At 35.7% G+C, this 15,173-nt stretch overlaps 2 protein-coding genes across 2 annotated transcripts; one reads left to right on the top strand and one right to left on the bottom strand.

The window, feature by feature from the left end:
• Positions 1-457: 457 nt before the first annotated feature.
• LOC125196152 (diacylglycerol O-acyltransferase 3) lies at positions 458-2,087 on the bottom strand. Its single transcript, XM_048094546.2, has 2 exons — positions 1,538-2,087; positions 458-1,230 (listed from the first exon to the last, which is right to left on the bottom strand). Exons 1-2 carry the CDS (start codon positions 1,940-1,942, stop codon positions 538-540), a joined length of 1,098 nt encoding a protein of 365 aa, XP_047950503.1. The 5' UTR covers positions 1,943-2,087; the 3' UTR covers positions 458-537.
• A 5,892-nt stretch (positions 2,088-7,979) lies between these two features.
• On the top strand, positions 7,980-9,620 carry LOC125192770 (ras-related protein RABA1f-like). The gene is made up of 2 exons (XM_048090415.2): positions 7,980-8,369; positions 9,012-9,620. Exons 1-2 carry the CDS (start codon positions 8,149-8,151, stop codon positions 9,442-9,444), a joined length of 654 nt encoding a protein of 217 aa, XP_047946372.1. The 5' UTR covers positions 7,980-8,148; the 3' UTR covers positions 9,445-9,620.
• Positions 9,621-15,173: the final 5,553 nt, after the last annotated feature.

Here is a 15,173-nt window from a genome sequence, read left to right on the forward strand (position 1 = left end):
TTTCACGTGACGAATTTAAATATTTGGCTGTCGGTTCTGTGACAAACTATTCTACGGTTCATTCTTAATATTCATGATGGATCTCGTTAATCACATGATAAAAATCAAAATAAATCAACGTTATGTGATCGGTATGTGGGTAATTTAATTGAGATTATTATATTGCTGTACGTTCTTGACCTGGGCGCCTTGGTTGATTTGAATGAGTTTATTAGTACTTCATTACACTATTATTGTAAATATTTAGCTGTAGGTTCTATGACGACCTATTCCACAGTTTGACTTGCACAACATATTCAAATTTATTTTTGTTAAAAGTAATCTACCATAAAACCCAATGCCTTGGTTAAAAGATTCAGACATTTTTTTATTTAACTGATTAACGAAATTCGGTATAATGAAAACAATAATGAGCACAATGATTAAATGAATGAATTGAAATCTCTCACACCAAAGCTTCAAAAATTCAAATCACCACATACTTTTAATGAAAAAATAACTGTACAATTATAGGTAGTTAACAAATTTAAAAATCCATCAAGATGCAGCAGCAAAACCAATCTGCTGATGTTCACCAATGAAATTTGCCATGATCACATTCACATCCTCCAACCCTACACCAATGCACAAAGAGCTCGACGACTCCTGCCCCACGACCTTCACATTAGGCCCATCCCTGCACTTCCCCATACATTTGCACCCTGAGACTGCACCTTCAATCCCCACAGCTCTCCTGAACTCCTCCAGCAGAGCACCGGCGCCCGATTTCTTGCACTTGCCTCCCATACACACCTCAATCTTCTTCGAGCAAGATGGAGCAACGGAGCAGCTTATATCCTGCACTCTGCTTGAAGTGCTAGGCTGCTCCTCCTCGGGCGAGGGGAGAAGAGAGGCCGGTGCAGCATCAGCTTCGAACGAGGGTGGAATGGTTGGTATGATCGGAGCTGGATATGATGGAGCTGTCTCCTCCTCCACCACCACCTTGGCTTCTTGTAAGATGGTTTTTGTAGGTGTTGCGCGCTTGAGGCTACTCATGTCGACGACTTCTCCGCATTCACTGTCGCTTGATTCGGAGGAAGAACTTGATGATGATGACATCTCGCAGTTAGCCCCAATTTGTGCTCTAGCTGCAGCCTTCATTCTTGCTTTCTCTTCCTTGATTCTTTTTTTCGCTTCTTTCTCTTCTGCCTTCACCTTCTGCAGCTGCTCCAGCAAAAGCTGTGTTGCTTCCTGCAATCAGAGACGTAAATTGCTCAAATCAGCATCAATTTCGATTTGCAACATAAGAAAACACTCTGTCTATATGGTAAATCAAATCTAGTAGCTCAATTTGTTGATTAGATAAGACCTAATATAATTGACATGAACTTGGTAAAACTAAAAAGTGATTACTCTTAAGAAATTGAAAAGGTTAACTGGTTAAATAAGCCCTAGGATGATTGAAGAACTGGTGAAACTGAAAAATAACTCTGATGAAATCAAATAATCAAATTGATGCGCTAAACTCAAATTAGGAGGATTTTGAAGGAATTCATACCGTGATCATGTTTCCTTTAATCTGATCAACGAGCGAGCTATCAGAATCCATTCCAAATCCCATCTGAGAAAAGGTTGACAAATCCCGAGACAATCCCTTAAGCAATTTCAACTGCTTCTTCTTCATCTTCTTCACCGACTTCTCCTTAACGCTCTTCACTTCCTTCCCATTCATCACACTCATCCTCCTCCCTGAAACCCCCTCCTCGGAATCGAAGCTAGAGCTATAGTATTGGAGATGGCCCCGATCGCAGAATCCAGAGGACAATACTCTGTTTTTAGTCCTCCCCCGCGGCAATCGAACGAGATTACCAGCATAATTCCCGAGTTCCTTCGTCGACGATGAAGCAGCAGCGGTGTTTGGAAAGCGAATCGGTTGCTGGAGAGCCATGGCAGCGGCGTCCATTCTTACTTCCTCTACGCGTGAAATCGGTTAAAGAGAGAGAGGGGAAAACGAGGCGAATGTGAGGAGAGAGGCTGGAGATTATTTATTGCGAATAATCTCAAGCCCACCGATGAAGAACCGATTCAAATAAGGGTTAGGTAGCGTGGAATCTGGGGATGGATTTGTTGCTTCCATTGTTAAGAAGGAATCCAACCAGAGATCGGGGATGAACTCTACGCCTACGTGGCGGGCTGTGATTGGCTTTGGGTGACGTGTGCTTGGCGCCAGTGCGCGCGAGGCCGTTTGAGTTGGACACGCGCTTTTCTTGAATCCACATGCGATTAACCGCTGCCGCTTTGGGGTTTCTCGTGCCATGCCGGATTACACGTGGCAGGAAATTTCCACGTCAGCTTATGAATTTATTTTATGTTGGAATATTCGTAGGATATGGTATATAAATTATAATAATGCTTTTGTAATAGTTACTACCATCACTAGCATATTCTTTAGTGAATTCGTATGATGCTTTATAACTTTAATAATTGTAAGTGACAATAGTTATGGTGTATAATCACTATTAGATCTGTCAAAATGGATATCGGGTATTGACACTTAGTTATGGTGTATAATCACTATTAGACCTGTCAGAATGGATATCGGGTATCCAATACCCGATATCTAAACCCGAAAAAGTCGGATAATTAGATACCTGAAGCCCGATTTTTCGGGTATCGAGTGTAGTGAGAATTTTGGATTATCGAGTATCAGGTTACCTGATATCCGATCGGGTATACCCAAATTATCCGATTTATCCGATTTATTTTCTAAAATTAATAAATTATATTTTTATTATAATTAAATATAATTTAATTTCTTAACTATAATTTGATTAATACTTAATAGTTAGCATATAAGATATGTAATTTAATTTTTTTTAATTACATTGACTTGTGATATTTATAATTTTGATTTTTTGATGATATTATTGTTAGATCTCGATTCTTATGAATTATTTAATTGTGATATTTATAAAGGATGAATGTTTGAACTTATGAATTTTGATAGTTATTGACTTATGGTGGATGGATGAAAGATGTTAATGTATAACTTATTAATTTTTTATTTTTCAAAATTCGTAGTTATTTTCTTTTAAATTTAAATTACTACAAGAATTTTGTATTCCTAAAAGTTTGTAGTTATTTTCTCTTAAATTCGAGCTACTATAAGAATTTTGTATTTCTAAAAGTTTGTAGTTATTTTTACATTAATATTAGTACTTCAACTTTGTAAGTATTAAATTTGAATTTAATAATTATTAAATAAATTCTAAAAGTTTATAGTTAAATTTTTTTTTTAAATCAAAATTATAGTTGGAACTGGATACTCTAGTCGGGTATTCGGGTATCCGAAATCAAATTCGAGTCGAGTATCAGGTATTGGATTTTGAGAATTTCAGGATCGGGTATCCGCGGGTACCCAATTTGTCAAGTCTATTCACTATAATTATTAGTCTTGTATAGTATTTTGTAAATTGGAAAGGAATATTGGAATAAAATAGAATATGAATAAATTCAAATCTAAATTATTTGTTTGATAAAATGATATAGTACTAATTGATATGAAGTGTGTGTGGGTGTGAACGCGTGCGTGAATGTGCTCAATCTTATAACTATTTGAAATTTCTATTATCTACTTTTGATATTAAATTCACGTCATGGAACTGAGAGGATTTGAAACTGAAAGCTCCTATTTTAATTTCGCATGGCCCATTTCGCAATACCGATAAATTTAAAATATATATGTGTATGCATACATATTCATAATCTAGCACGGAAATCCTAAGATGTTGACTTCAATTGTAAATTCAATCATCAATTTAGTGTCTACCTAAGCTGTTGATTTCATTTGTAAATTCAATTATCAATTTAATGTCTACCTAAGCTGTTGATTTCATTTGCAAATTCAATCATCAATTTAATGTCTACTTATGACTTGAGTTTCATTGGGTAGATCACTAAATATCTTGACCGTGGATTATACTAGAACCAATATTAATGCCTAATCCATAGCATTTATTTCCTAGAGCTCGTAAAGATCAATTCCTCACCTTTAATATCAAATCTCTCAATTTTATATTCTAGGCGTTAATTATTAGAGCATCCACAATAACGGCTAGCCCACCTGCTAGCCGATTTGCGTCGCTAGCCGATCGGCTAGCCGAACTATTGGAATCGGCCAGCCGCGAATCGGCGAAAAAATCGGCGTGGGCTAGCCGATTTGAGGGCGCTGGCCGCCATTGTGGTGTGCCGATCGGCCAGCGCTATTTTTAATTTTTTTTTATTTATTGCATTTTTTATTGTATTTTTAATGTATTTTTTTTATGATTTTTTTTAATTATGTAATTATAAAATAGGCACACAGAAGACGGGCTAGGCCCAATACAAAATTAAGACCTAAAACAGAAACATGCATAGCGTCGGGACCCCCGTTCGGCTAGCGGCAAACTATAACGGATTCAAGGCATACTAACATTTTTTAATGTATTTTTTTAATAAATTAAAGAGGAGTAGAGTGGGGCGGTGGCTCGTGTGTGGAAGCCCGGATTTTTTTTTATTATGTGATTTTTTTTAGTTAATGTACTTTTTTTATTTAAGTTAAATTAACGATTTTTTTCCGTATACGTGTCGTAAATTTAATTCCGTAATTTAATCGTAAATTTAATTCCGTAAATGTAGTTGTTTTGAATTATTTTTATTGCGGCTGGCCTATGGCTAGCCTATTTGAGTAAAATGCTGATGTGATAGGTGAATTTTTAGTGCTGATGACGTGACAATGAGAGAGAGTGGCTGACCTATTCTTATCGTGGATTCTCTTATTACTAGACTCATCTTTTGAATCGCTTGGTTACATGACAAATAATTCAATAATTGTTCGGATAACATAAAATATTAAGAACGTGAATAACTTGTTCGGATAACATAAAATATTAAGAACGTGAATAACTAAGAGAAGATAGGGTTTAAACACCAAATTATATTAGTATATTAAAAAAAATACATGTGAAACTCCATTACCTCTAGAATTCTAGAATTTTAGTTACCATAAAATTGAAGAACAAAAACACCACACACGTACATAATTGATTTATAAGACCTCTCACTAACAAGTAGTAACATGATAACTTTGCTATTCAAACTAAAATTTATCTATATATGAGCATGTGTCCATGTTCATATGCATATTTGCAAAATTCTAGAAATTCACATGTGCAACAACGCAACTCTAAATTTAATTTAGTAAAAATAATAGTAAAAAAAAATTCAGCTCTTTCAGTTTCAGTCAAGCACTAGCTAATTTTACAGCAATTTCGGCTGAACGTCATTCTTCTATTTTACTAAAAAAAAGGTTATGTGCAAATTGCAATCGAAATAATTAGAAAGTGACATTTTAATTATTCAAGTTGTCCATACTATTATTATTATATTAGTGCTACTTGTTTCTTTCTATCGCGTTCGTAATATATAAATTATAATCTATTGAAAGTGACTTGAAATACTTTTTTGACCATTTCAATACTCTATAAATTTGCAAATTATCCCCTCGCGAAATTTATTAGACGTGTAACTATTCCGATCTTTCGTAGCCGTGCACTTTTCTATTGAATAACTACTCAAAGTAATTGGATCGGAAAAAAAAAATTATTTAATTGGATGGGAAAAACCCACGTCTAATGCAAGCAAAGGACAACTGGCGGAACTTTTTTGTTCTTTTTAAAAAAAAGATCTCCTTAAAAATTAATATTGCAAAATGTCAATACTTGTGTCGCAAAGACATGTTCTTAATATTGGAGTGTAAATAGTGGGTAGGATTTATGCTATGTTTTCTTGATTAAATAAATCAAAATCCACAAGCAAACTCTTTTGGGATGCAAATTTGAAGAATGCATCAATGTAAAGTGCTATGCACTCTTTTGAAAGAGCTTGCTTCTAGGCAACCAACCTCTTGCTTGTTTTAGTCCCTTTATAGAGTGTTGTGCACTCTTTTGAAATTCATAGTAGTTGGTAACCAAGGTGTGTAATTTCGGAGAAGTCTGTAAATCATGTATAGTAGTATATCGAATTTGAAAATCTTGGGTATAGATTCACCTATTATTAGAGGCTAGGGGAATGAATGACTTCCTTGATAATATTCATACATGAATTTTATGACATGACAATCAATTAACAATGACGGACCGAGGTGGGGTCGCGCGGGGTCGGCCGACCCCACCGTCGGTCCACGAATACTGAAATATTCTACTGTATTCAGAGTTCCGAGCTGTCGTCGACCCCACGCGAAGTGTCAACCTGCACCCCTGCGCGATTCAAACTCCGTTCGTCTACAGGGAAGACAACTGCAACTAGCTATAGAACTGAAGTTGCAAAGTCCAAAAACTCAAATAAATTTGTAATCTTGTAATATCCCAACAAATCAACAACTCATTAATCTCGCATAGTAGAGATACTAATGACACATATGAGATATCTTCCTTTTCTCGGTTTCTCCTTGAAGACTGAACTTCCATTTCCCCCCTTTTTTACATACATTTTTCATCCTTTTTAAAGATTTTTCTTCTCATCTTGTGCTTATCTAATGCACAAGGCAAGAAATTAATATGAAATCAAACTAACTTAGTTCTTTGTACTGTTTGCTTAACGATTAGAATTTGTACTGTTTGACACTTGCTTTTCACTCTTCTTTTTTAATTATATTTATAACTTGAAACAAGTTAGGATATTGGAATCTATGATTTGATGGTTTATGATATTAAGGTGAATTGTTGTTTCGTTAGTAAATTGTTAAATTTTTTTAATTTATTGATTTTTATTGTCCTTGTGGATTGTGTAGTATGGGTTCCTTGGATTAATTGATTGCTTACTGTGTTTTTGAACCGTGATTTATAGTTTTTATATTTATGAATTGTGAACAGACATTTAGACATACATCGAGAAAAAAAAATTCTCTTCTAATGACAGATTTGTGAATAGTTTTTTATAGGAGTATATGAATATCCACAGTAGCGCATAATTGAAAACCATTAAACAAAAATATACTAGTACAACGCTTTTAAGCGAAGAACTTCTTTTGGACACGAGATTTAAGGAATTGATATTTCAATAGTTAAAGTGAAGAGAGGAAAGTATGAGAGAGAAAAATAGATGAGTGAAAAGAGATTAAAGTAAAAGGGAGAATTTTTTACTAAAAAGAGAAATGACTCACTTATAGTAGAACATCTCAAAAAGAAATATGACTCGTTTACCTTGGGAACATTTTTTTGTGAATTTGTTCGACCCCACCATAAATATTTTCTGGATCCGTCAAAAAATATGATGATTCATGCTACTATTTGACTACTAATTAAGCACAAGTATTTACTTATTTCAATCTTAATTGAAAATAATCATAACCAAACTACATGATTTTACTAATAAAAAATGGAATAAAATATGATTTCACATTATTTAGCCCCAATTAACATGGGAAATTCACCCGTTGAATGGCTCGGACGCGACAAAATTCAAAGTAGTACTACTACTATAAATTATGAGGATTCTTTTCACTTATCTCAAGACAAAATGCGATATAATTTAGGGTTAATCATATTAAATGTACCAATTTTCTACGTCTTTCTGAAAATGCAACTTCCATTCTCTTTAAAAAATTAGTCCTATCAATTTTGCGAAAAGTTGAATATATTTATATATTCCGACATGCATATATATCAAATTCTATGCAGCTTAAAATTTTTTCGAGGTGGATCGTTTTTTGGATTGCTCTATCCAAAAATTACTACTCCAAACAATTCATTTTTTCTATGCCAAATTATATTAAGATATATATTTGCAAAATTGAGAATGTTCATAAATAGAATAACAAGGCACATGGCATTCAAGCATGATATAGGAATGGGCTTTGGCCCAAAGAAAAAAACCCGAAATGGTGAAACGGGTAGGATACGGGTAAGTGGAGCGCCAACGGTGTTCCTGAATATGTGGAGGGAAACAAAATCAAACAACCAAAATCGCTTTCTCCCCAGATTTACCCAACAACAAAAATTCACAATCGCGCTTCTTCAGCTCATGAACAACAATAACATTCTCTACAATCAACGCAAATGACATGTAATTTGCGGCAATCCACACAAATTATACACTAGATCGAATCGCGACCGTTTCAGGGTTACACAAATGGGATCGTACAGGGCGGATGAGGACTACGATTACCTCTTCAAGGTGGTGTTGATCGGCGATTCCGGCGTCGGAAAATCAAATCTCTTGTCACGCTTTACGAAGAATGAGTTTAGCCAGCAGTCCAAATCGACAATCGGCGTCGAGTTCGCCACGCGATCTATTCAGGTCGATGATAAGGTCGTCAAGGCCCAGATTTGGGATACTGCCGGCCAAGAGAGGTGATCAATCCTTTCTATTTTCGATTTTCCTCCAAAAAATAATTCCTGTTTCATTCTAACAATATTTGGGCGTTTATTTTGTGATTCACATTTTGTACAGGAGAAAGACGGAGATGGACATATTTTGAATCAATTCATGCTTTTTTTATCAGATGATTTCATCTGATTTGATTATATGTTCGTCTCGATTTTGTTGAGTAGATGATTTTTCTGTACGGGAAAGATCAAGGATGGTTTTAATTTTCATAAATGGAATTGGAGGATTATATGAAAGGGATGTGATTTCCTGTTTGAAACTCGAATTCAAATGGCGTTATGATTGGATTTGTATTATATGAAACGTGTAATTCATATAATTTCATACATTCATCATGAATAACTTTTGAAGTTGGCTGTTGTTTGGTGAAATAGTGATCTCATTCCTTATCTTCAACAGAAGCTTCTTCTTCTGTAACATGTTCATGAATCTAAGACTGCATAGTAGTCATATCTATTAGTGAAAACATGAACCTATTAAAATGCTGGAGAATCTAAGACTGCATTAATAGTCATTTAGATGAAGTTAATAGAAGATTATTGGTGTTTCCCTAATTATTGAAAGTCACCAATCGATATGTGAATTTTTGCCTTTTCCAAGTGCAGGTACCGTGCAATCACTAGTGCATACTACAGAGGTGCAGTTGGGGCTCTACTCGTGTATGATGTGACACGCAACGTGACCTTCGAGAATGTGGACAGATGGCTGAAGGAGCTCAGGGGGCACACGGACTCAAACATCGTGGTGATGCTGGTAGGGAACAAGGCAGATCTGCGTCACCTACGCGCCATCTCCACGGAGAAGGCCAAGGCCTTTGCAGAGAGGGAGCACACATTTTTCATGGAAACATCGGCCTTGGAGGCCTTGAACGTGGAGAGCGCCTTCACGGAGGTGCTGACAAGCATCTACCACGTCGTGAGCAAGAAGGCTCTCGACATAGGGGATGACCCCTCAGCTCTGCCAAAGGGCCAAACTATCAACATTGGGAACAAGGATGATGTATCTGCTGTCAAGAACAGCGGCTGCTGCTCGGGCTAGTTTTTGGTTAGGGAAATAGTGATGGAACTTGGGAGATGTATAGTAAGTGCCAAACATTTCAATTCTTTAGTTGTTTGGTTGTGTTAACAAAAATGGAATTAGATTCTTCCGTTCTACAATGAGAGGATGTGGATTTATTGATTGATTCTTAATTTGCAAATTCTATTTTCATGCAATAGATCAATGTTTAGGTAAATTTGTAAGGGCATCCACAACCAGCATTACTTAAATTTTTCCTTTCCTTCACTATTTATGCGCCTTACAATACTTTTTAGTCTATCTCTTACATTAAAAAAACATCCACAACTCATCATTTTTTCTATAGTTACTATTCATGAGTCCCATTTTGTCGATTTCTTTTATGTGTAATTTATATAGCTCGATTAACTTCTAGAGAGACACCTTTTCTTGAAGCAGAATACTGAATACAGACAACACAATCCCTTTCTCTTTGGATTCTGGAACCTTCCTCATCTTTGGAGTACGTATTATTTGGCTTATTAAATTCCTAGTTGTCAATTAATATTGGAAAAGAAGCATCGTTGTATTGAGTAATCAATTAATCATGCACTGTGTCTGTGTTAATTGGGTGCAGAAAATATTACTCCCTCCGTCCACGAAAATTTGTCCCAGTTTTCCATTTCCGTCCGTCCCCCAAAATTTGTCCCATTTCACATTTACCATTTTTGGTAGTGGACCCCATATTCCACTAACTCATTCCTACTCACATTTTATTATAAAACTAATACTTTAAAAGTAGGACCCACAATCCACTAACCTTTTCAATTCACTTTCTATTACATTTCTTAAAACCCGTGCCCGGTCAAACCGGGACGAATTTTCGTGGACGGAGGGAGTATTAGTTTATAGGACTATAATTGCCAATCAGGCAATCGTCAACATAACAAAATAACACGCTTTACAACGTGTTTTTAAAATTATATTATTGCATGTATTAAAATTTATTTACTCAAGAAAAATTATAATTTTATATCCATCTCTGTCATCTAATAAATTTGTCTTACGCTAGCGACACTAACTATACCAATTAATAACATGGAGCACCATAGCCATATTCCACCGAAAGGATAAATAGAAATACAATATAAAATAATACTATCTTCAGAAAATAATTAGATAAGCACGAATACTTATCTTTTAGAAAATTACTTGAAATTATAAAATATTCTCTCCGTCCCGCAGTAAAATTTCTATTTGGTTAAGACACATATTTTAAGAAATACAAGAAAAGTGGGTTGAATAAGTTAGTGGAATATGAGTTCTATTTATATGTATTTTATAATAAAATATGAATGAAATAAGTTAGTGAAACGTGGGGTCTACTTATCATTTATAGTAAAAGTGAAATATAACTTTTATTATGAGACAGATATATGAATGAAATAAGTTAGTGAAACGTGGGGTCTACTTATCATTTATAGTAAAAGTGAAATATAACTTTTATTATGAAACAGATATATGAATGAAATAAGTTAGTGAAACGTGGGGTCTACTTATCATTTATAGTAAAAGTGAAATATAACTTTTATTACGAGACAGATGGAGTATAATTTATTAGAGGTAACAAAGATAAGCATCAATCCAAAAATTACAATTTAAATCAGACGGTGTCACGGGTCTTGGCTTACTCCCTTGGTCAGTAACGATATGCTTCGTTCTTTTTAGGACCTTGTATTTAGGAACAAGTTTGTAGTAATTACTAATATTTCTTATGTCCCAATTAAGTTGAGTCAAAAATTTTGGGCACGAAGATTGAAAATTGTGTTGGAAAAATGGAGGGAATAAAGTAGGAAAGATAAAGTTAGAGTAAAGTATATGATAGAATAAAGTAAGAGTGATTGAATGTTTTATTTTTTATCAGAAAATGAAATGATTCAACTTAGTTGGACATCCCAAAAAAAATACGACTCAATTTAGTTGGAAAAAAAGGGTAATTAATAAAAGTCAAGAAAAATATAAAATTGAACCTAAATTGATTAATAATTTTGTAATGGTCCATGAAAGAGGAGTCTTCCATGCTTATGTTATGTTTACTAAAAACCTATGTCGTAAATAAAAAAATGAGTTGTTGTCTATTTCATTTCTTGTTTCATCATTAGCCGTAGTGTTAGGTAAAATTGCTAAATGAAGATTTTAGATAATGGGCCCACCTACCGGCGAATTTAAATAAGGATAATGCGTACAAATGTATCCAAACTTAGGTAATTATATGCATCTCTTATGCTTTACATAGAAGTGGCACTGAAAACACTTAATTTTTAAAGATTAAAAAATCGGGACACAATTACTTTCCTTAGAATTTTTTTAAATATAATACTCCATTCTATTCGTCAACGAAAAATAGTCTCGTTTTGTCATTTTGGGATGTCTGTAAAAAATAGTCACATTTTTATAAATAGAAAGTTTTCCTCTCAAACTTTACCCACTTTTTCTCTCATTTCTCTTATTTTACCCACCTTTTCTCATTTTCTTTCATACTTTACCAAATTCTAATTAAAATCCGCGTTGTCCACAAATGAGACTATATTTTGTGGACCTAGGGAGTAACAAATTTGGATGAAAAAAGAAAGCATTCTTAAATTAAGGACAAATTAACTTAATCTTTTGCTATTTAGGAACGCTTCCATTTGCAGCCTCTAATGTTAGTTGACACATTAACAATAAATATGTTTTTTTAAAGCATTGATGATATATTTAGAAACACAATTTAACATCTTTAATTGCATTTAAAAAACGTCTTTGACGTGTTTTTCTTGTTGCAGCGTGGGTACTCAAAAGAAAAAAAATTGCTAGCGTATAGAAAATTTAAGGGGAAGCTTAGAATGTGCCCATACATTGTAAGAACATTCACAATGGATGCCCGATCTCACGCCCTATCGCCCGAGATCGGGCTCGGGCATGATCGGGCATCATTGCAGGTCTCGGTCACGCCCGAGGACGATCGAGAGTTCGGTCGCCCATTGCAGAGGCGCGCCCGAGCCCGAGCCCGATCTTTTCCGTTTTTTTTTTTTAATTTTAAATTATTTAACCCTAATTTAAACCACTATAAATACTCTATTTTCTTCACTTTTCACAAACCAAACCTTTCACTTTCTCTTCTCTATTTTCTCAATATCCACACTTTCAACAATGGATCCGAGTCAATTCCCAAACCCCCATAATGTCGACGACGATATGCCCATGTTTGGCAGAGGCGGAGGCGGCGCTCCTCGGTGGCCCGGCCATGAAGACTACCGGGTTGAGACGCCCTGGATCTGTAGGATCCACTTTCGCCTCGCACTCTGAGTTCGATCCGTTCTTCGGCACCGAGGAGTATCGGGTTGAGGATATGGAGCCTAGTTGTGGGCAACCTCCTGCCCCTGCGCCGCCGCTGCCGCCGAGAAAAGGGAGGAAGAAGATGGCGCGGAAAGAAAAGGCGCCATCGGTCCTAGTCCCACTCCCATCCGACGAGCCTAACGAGGAGTACGCAACATGGCGTACTGACTACGAGTTGGATGAGTACGTGAAGGTGGCTCAGTAGTGTTGGGTCGATATCGGAGGATTCGATATCCTCCAACAACCAGACTTCGGCCAGGATGTGGGATCGCATTGAGGAATGCTACAACGAGGTGAAACCGAGGTGGGCGTTCAAGCGGAGCAAGGTTCAACTATGCAAGTGTTGGGATCGGATCAAGCTCCACGTCAACAACTTCTGCTATATCTACAACAGGAACAGGGACGGAAGGGCTAGCGGTGAGAGCATGGAGGATGTCCTCAACAAGTCGTTGTCCGAGTACCAACGGCAGTTCGGGCAGTTCAAGCTGTACAATGTTTGGCTGATCTTGAAGGACAAGGCGAAGTTCAACGGAGGGATACCGGCTGGATCCTCGGCTGCGAAGCAGACGAAGAACACCGCCACTGGCGGTTACACGAGCAGCGGCCCATCTCTTGTGGATCTGAACGCTGAACCGGAAGGGAGTTCCGGCACGCCTACGTCTACTATTAGACGTCTCATTGGCACCAAGGCTGCCAAAGCCCAGGCCAAAGGGAAGGCGAAGGCGGGTACGTCTGGATCGACGGCTCCCCCGCAGGCTGCGCCTCCTCCATCTGCTCAGCTTATGGACAGGGCGATCGAGGAGTTCAGAGGTTATCGCGAGGTGGTTGAGTATAGGTTTATACTTGACGCCCAGAACAGTCTTCGTCAGGAAACCGATCTGGAAGCCCGACAGAGGACTAAGAATATGATCAAGAATTTGGCACAGAGGTTGAATTTAGATGACTAGTTTGGTTTTTTTTTTAATTTAGTATTTTAGTTTTAATGTAGTATTTTTTTTTAGCTAAGTATGATGTAGTTTCACTTTTAAATTAAGTAATGTAGTTTTCTTTTTTTTTTTTTTGCATTTGTGGTGTTTAATATAATATATTTTGGTATTTTAGTTTAATTAAAAATAAAATTTAAAAACAATGATTTAAAATTAAAATGAAAAGTGGATAAGAGATATGACATTCACTAGGGCTCCATCATTGAGAAAGATAGGACATGCTGATGTGGCAACCACTAGGGCTTTCACTAGGTCTTCCATTGTAGATGCTCTAATAAAATGATGGATTTTATTTATGCTCACGTTTACGGTTTACTTTTGCAAGAACAATGGCAAATAGTAGTGGTCAAGAGCATTCAACCCTACCTAGGTACTACATGGTCACTTTGGTCACAGAGATCCAAAATGTAATTTAATTGTGTTACAAAATAGTACTCCCTCAGTCCCATTGAAGATAACTCACTTTCCTTTTTATTGTCCCAACTAAGATGACCCGTTACTTAAAATGGTAACACCTTTATCTCTAATTTATTCATTCTCTCTTACTTTACTCTCTCCTCTCAACACACAAAATAAATGTGCATAAAATCTCGTGCCGCCCAAAAAATGGGTCATCTTCCTTGGAACGGAGGGAGTACTCCGTAAGTGTTAGTATATTATATTTTAATCTGTGTAATTGTAATATTGGAAATTATTTCATGTTGTACTTCTAATATTATTTTATTAATTATGTGTTATACAATTAAATTATAAAATTCAAATATCAATCTTAAATTTCTAGATGCGCCACTATATTTATATATAGTTATTACTACCTCCGTTCTCCAAAATTTATCCCACTTTGACTCGGCACAGTTTTAAGAAATGTAATGGAGAGTGAGTTGAAATAGTTAGTGGACTGTGAGTCTTACTTTTATATATTAGTTTTATAATAAAATGTGAGTATGAATGAATTAGTGGAATATGAAGTCTACTACCAAAAATGATAAAAAGTGAAATGAGATAAATTTTAGGGAACAGACGAAAATGGAAAAATTGAACAAATTTTCAGAGACTAAGTTAGTATTAATTTACGCAGAACACGTTACGTTTGTCACCATAGATATATTAATAAAGTAAAATGCAGAACTTTTGAAATTCATGTGCTCTCTTGAGTTCTGGAGAAGTGCCATATTTCTCGGTACAATTATTTTATTATATATATACATGCATAATTTTGACCATAAAAAAGTGTCAGAATTTGGACATGTTGTGAGAAATATTTACAATTTTTTATTTACTTATATATATGTAATATGTAAAATTGGGGGTCTGAGGAAGTTACGTGTTGAGGCGCTTTGAAATTTTGGATAGTTTTGTTTTTCAATTGAGAAATGAAAATTTCCTATTTTAAATATGAAAAAATTG

Source organism: Salvia hispanica, chromosome 4 (assembly GCF_029641045.1).
Source record: "Salvia hispanica isolate PSC_SH4W2 chromosome 4, Shi_PSC_v1, whole genome shotgun sequence".
Lineage (NCBI taxonomy): Eukaryota > Viridiplantae > Streptophyta > Magnoliopsida > Lamiales > Lamiaceae > Salvia > Salvia hispanica.

What these genes read in the sequence shown, in the direction of transcription:
- LOC125196152 (XM_048094546.2), bottom strand. Translation starts at nt 1,942, where the DNA reads ATGGACGCCGCTGCCATGGCTCTCCAGCAACCGATTCGCTTTCCAAAC. An exon ending in TTAAAGGAAACATGATCACG is followed by an intron (nt 1,231 to 1,537) that starts GTATGAATTCCT and finishes CTCTGATTGCAG; the next exon opens with GAAGCAACACAGCTTTTGCT.
- LOC125192770 (XM_048090415.2), top strand. Translation starts at nt 8,149, where the DNA reads ATGGGATCGTACAGGGCGGATGAGGACTACGATTACCTCTTCAAGGTG. An exon ending in GATACTGCCGGCCAAGAGAG is followed by an intron (nt 8,370 to 9,011) that starts GTGATCAATCCT and finishes TTCCAAGTGCAG; the next exon opens with GTACCGTGCAATCACTAGTG.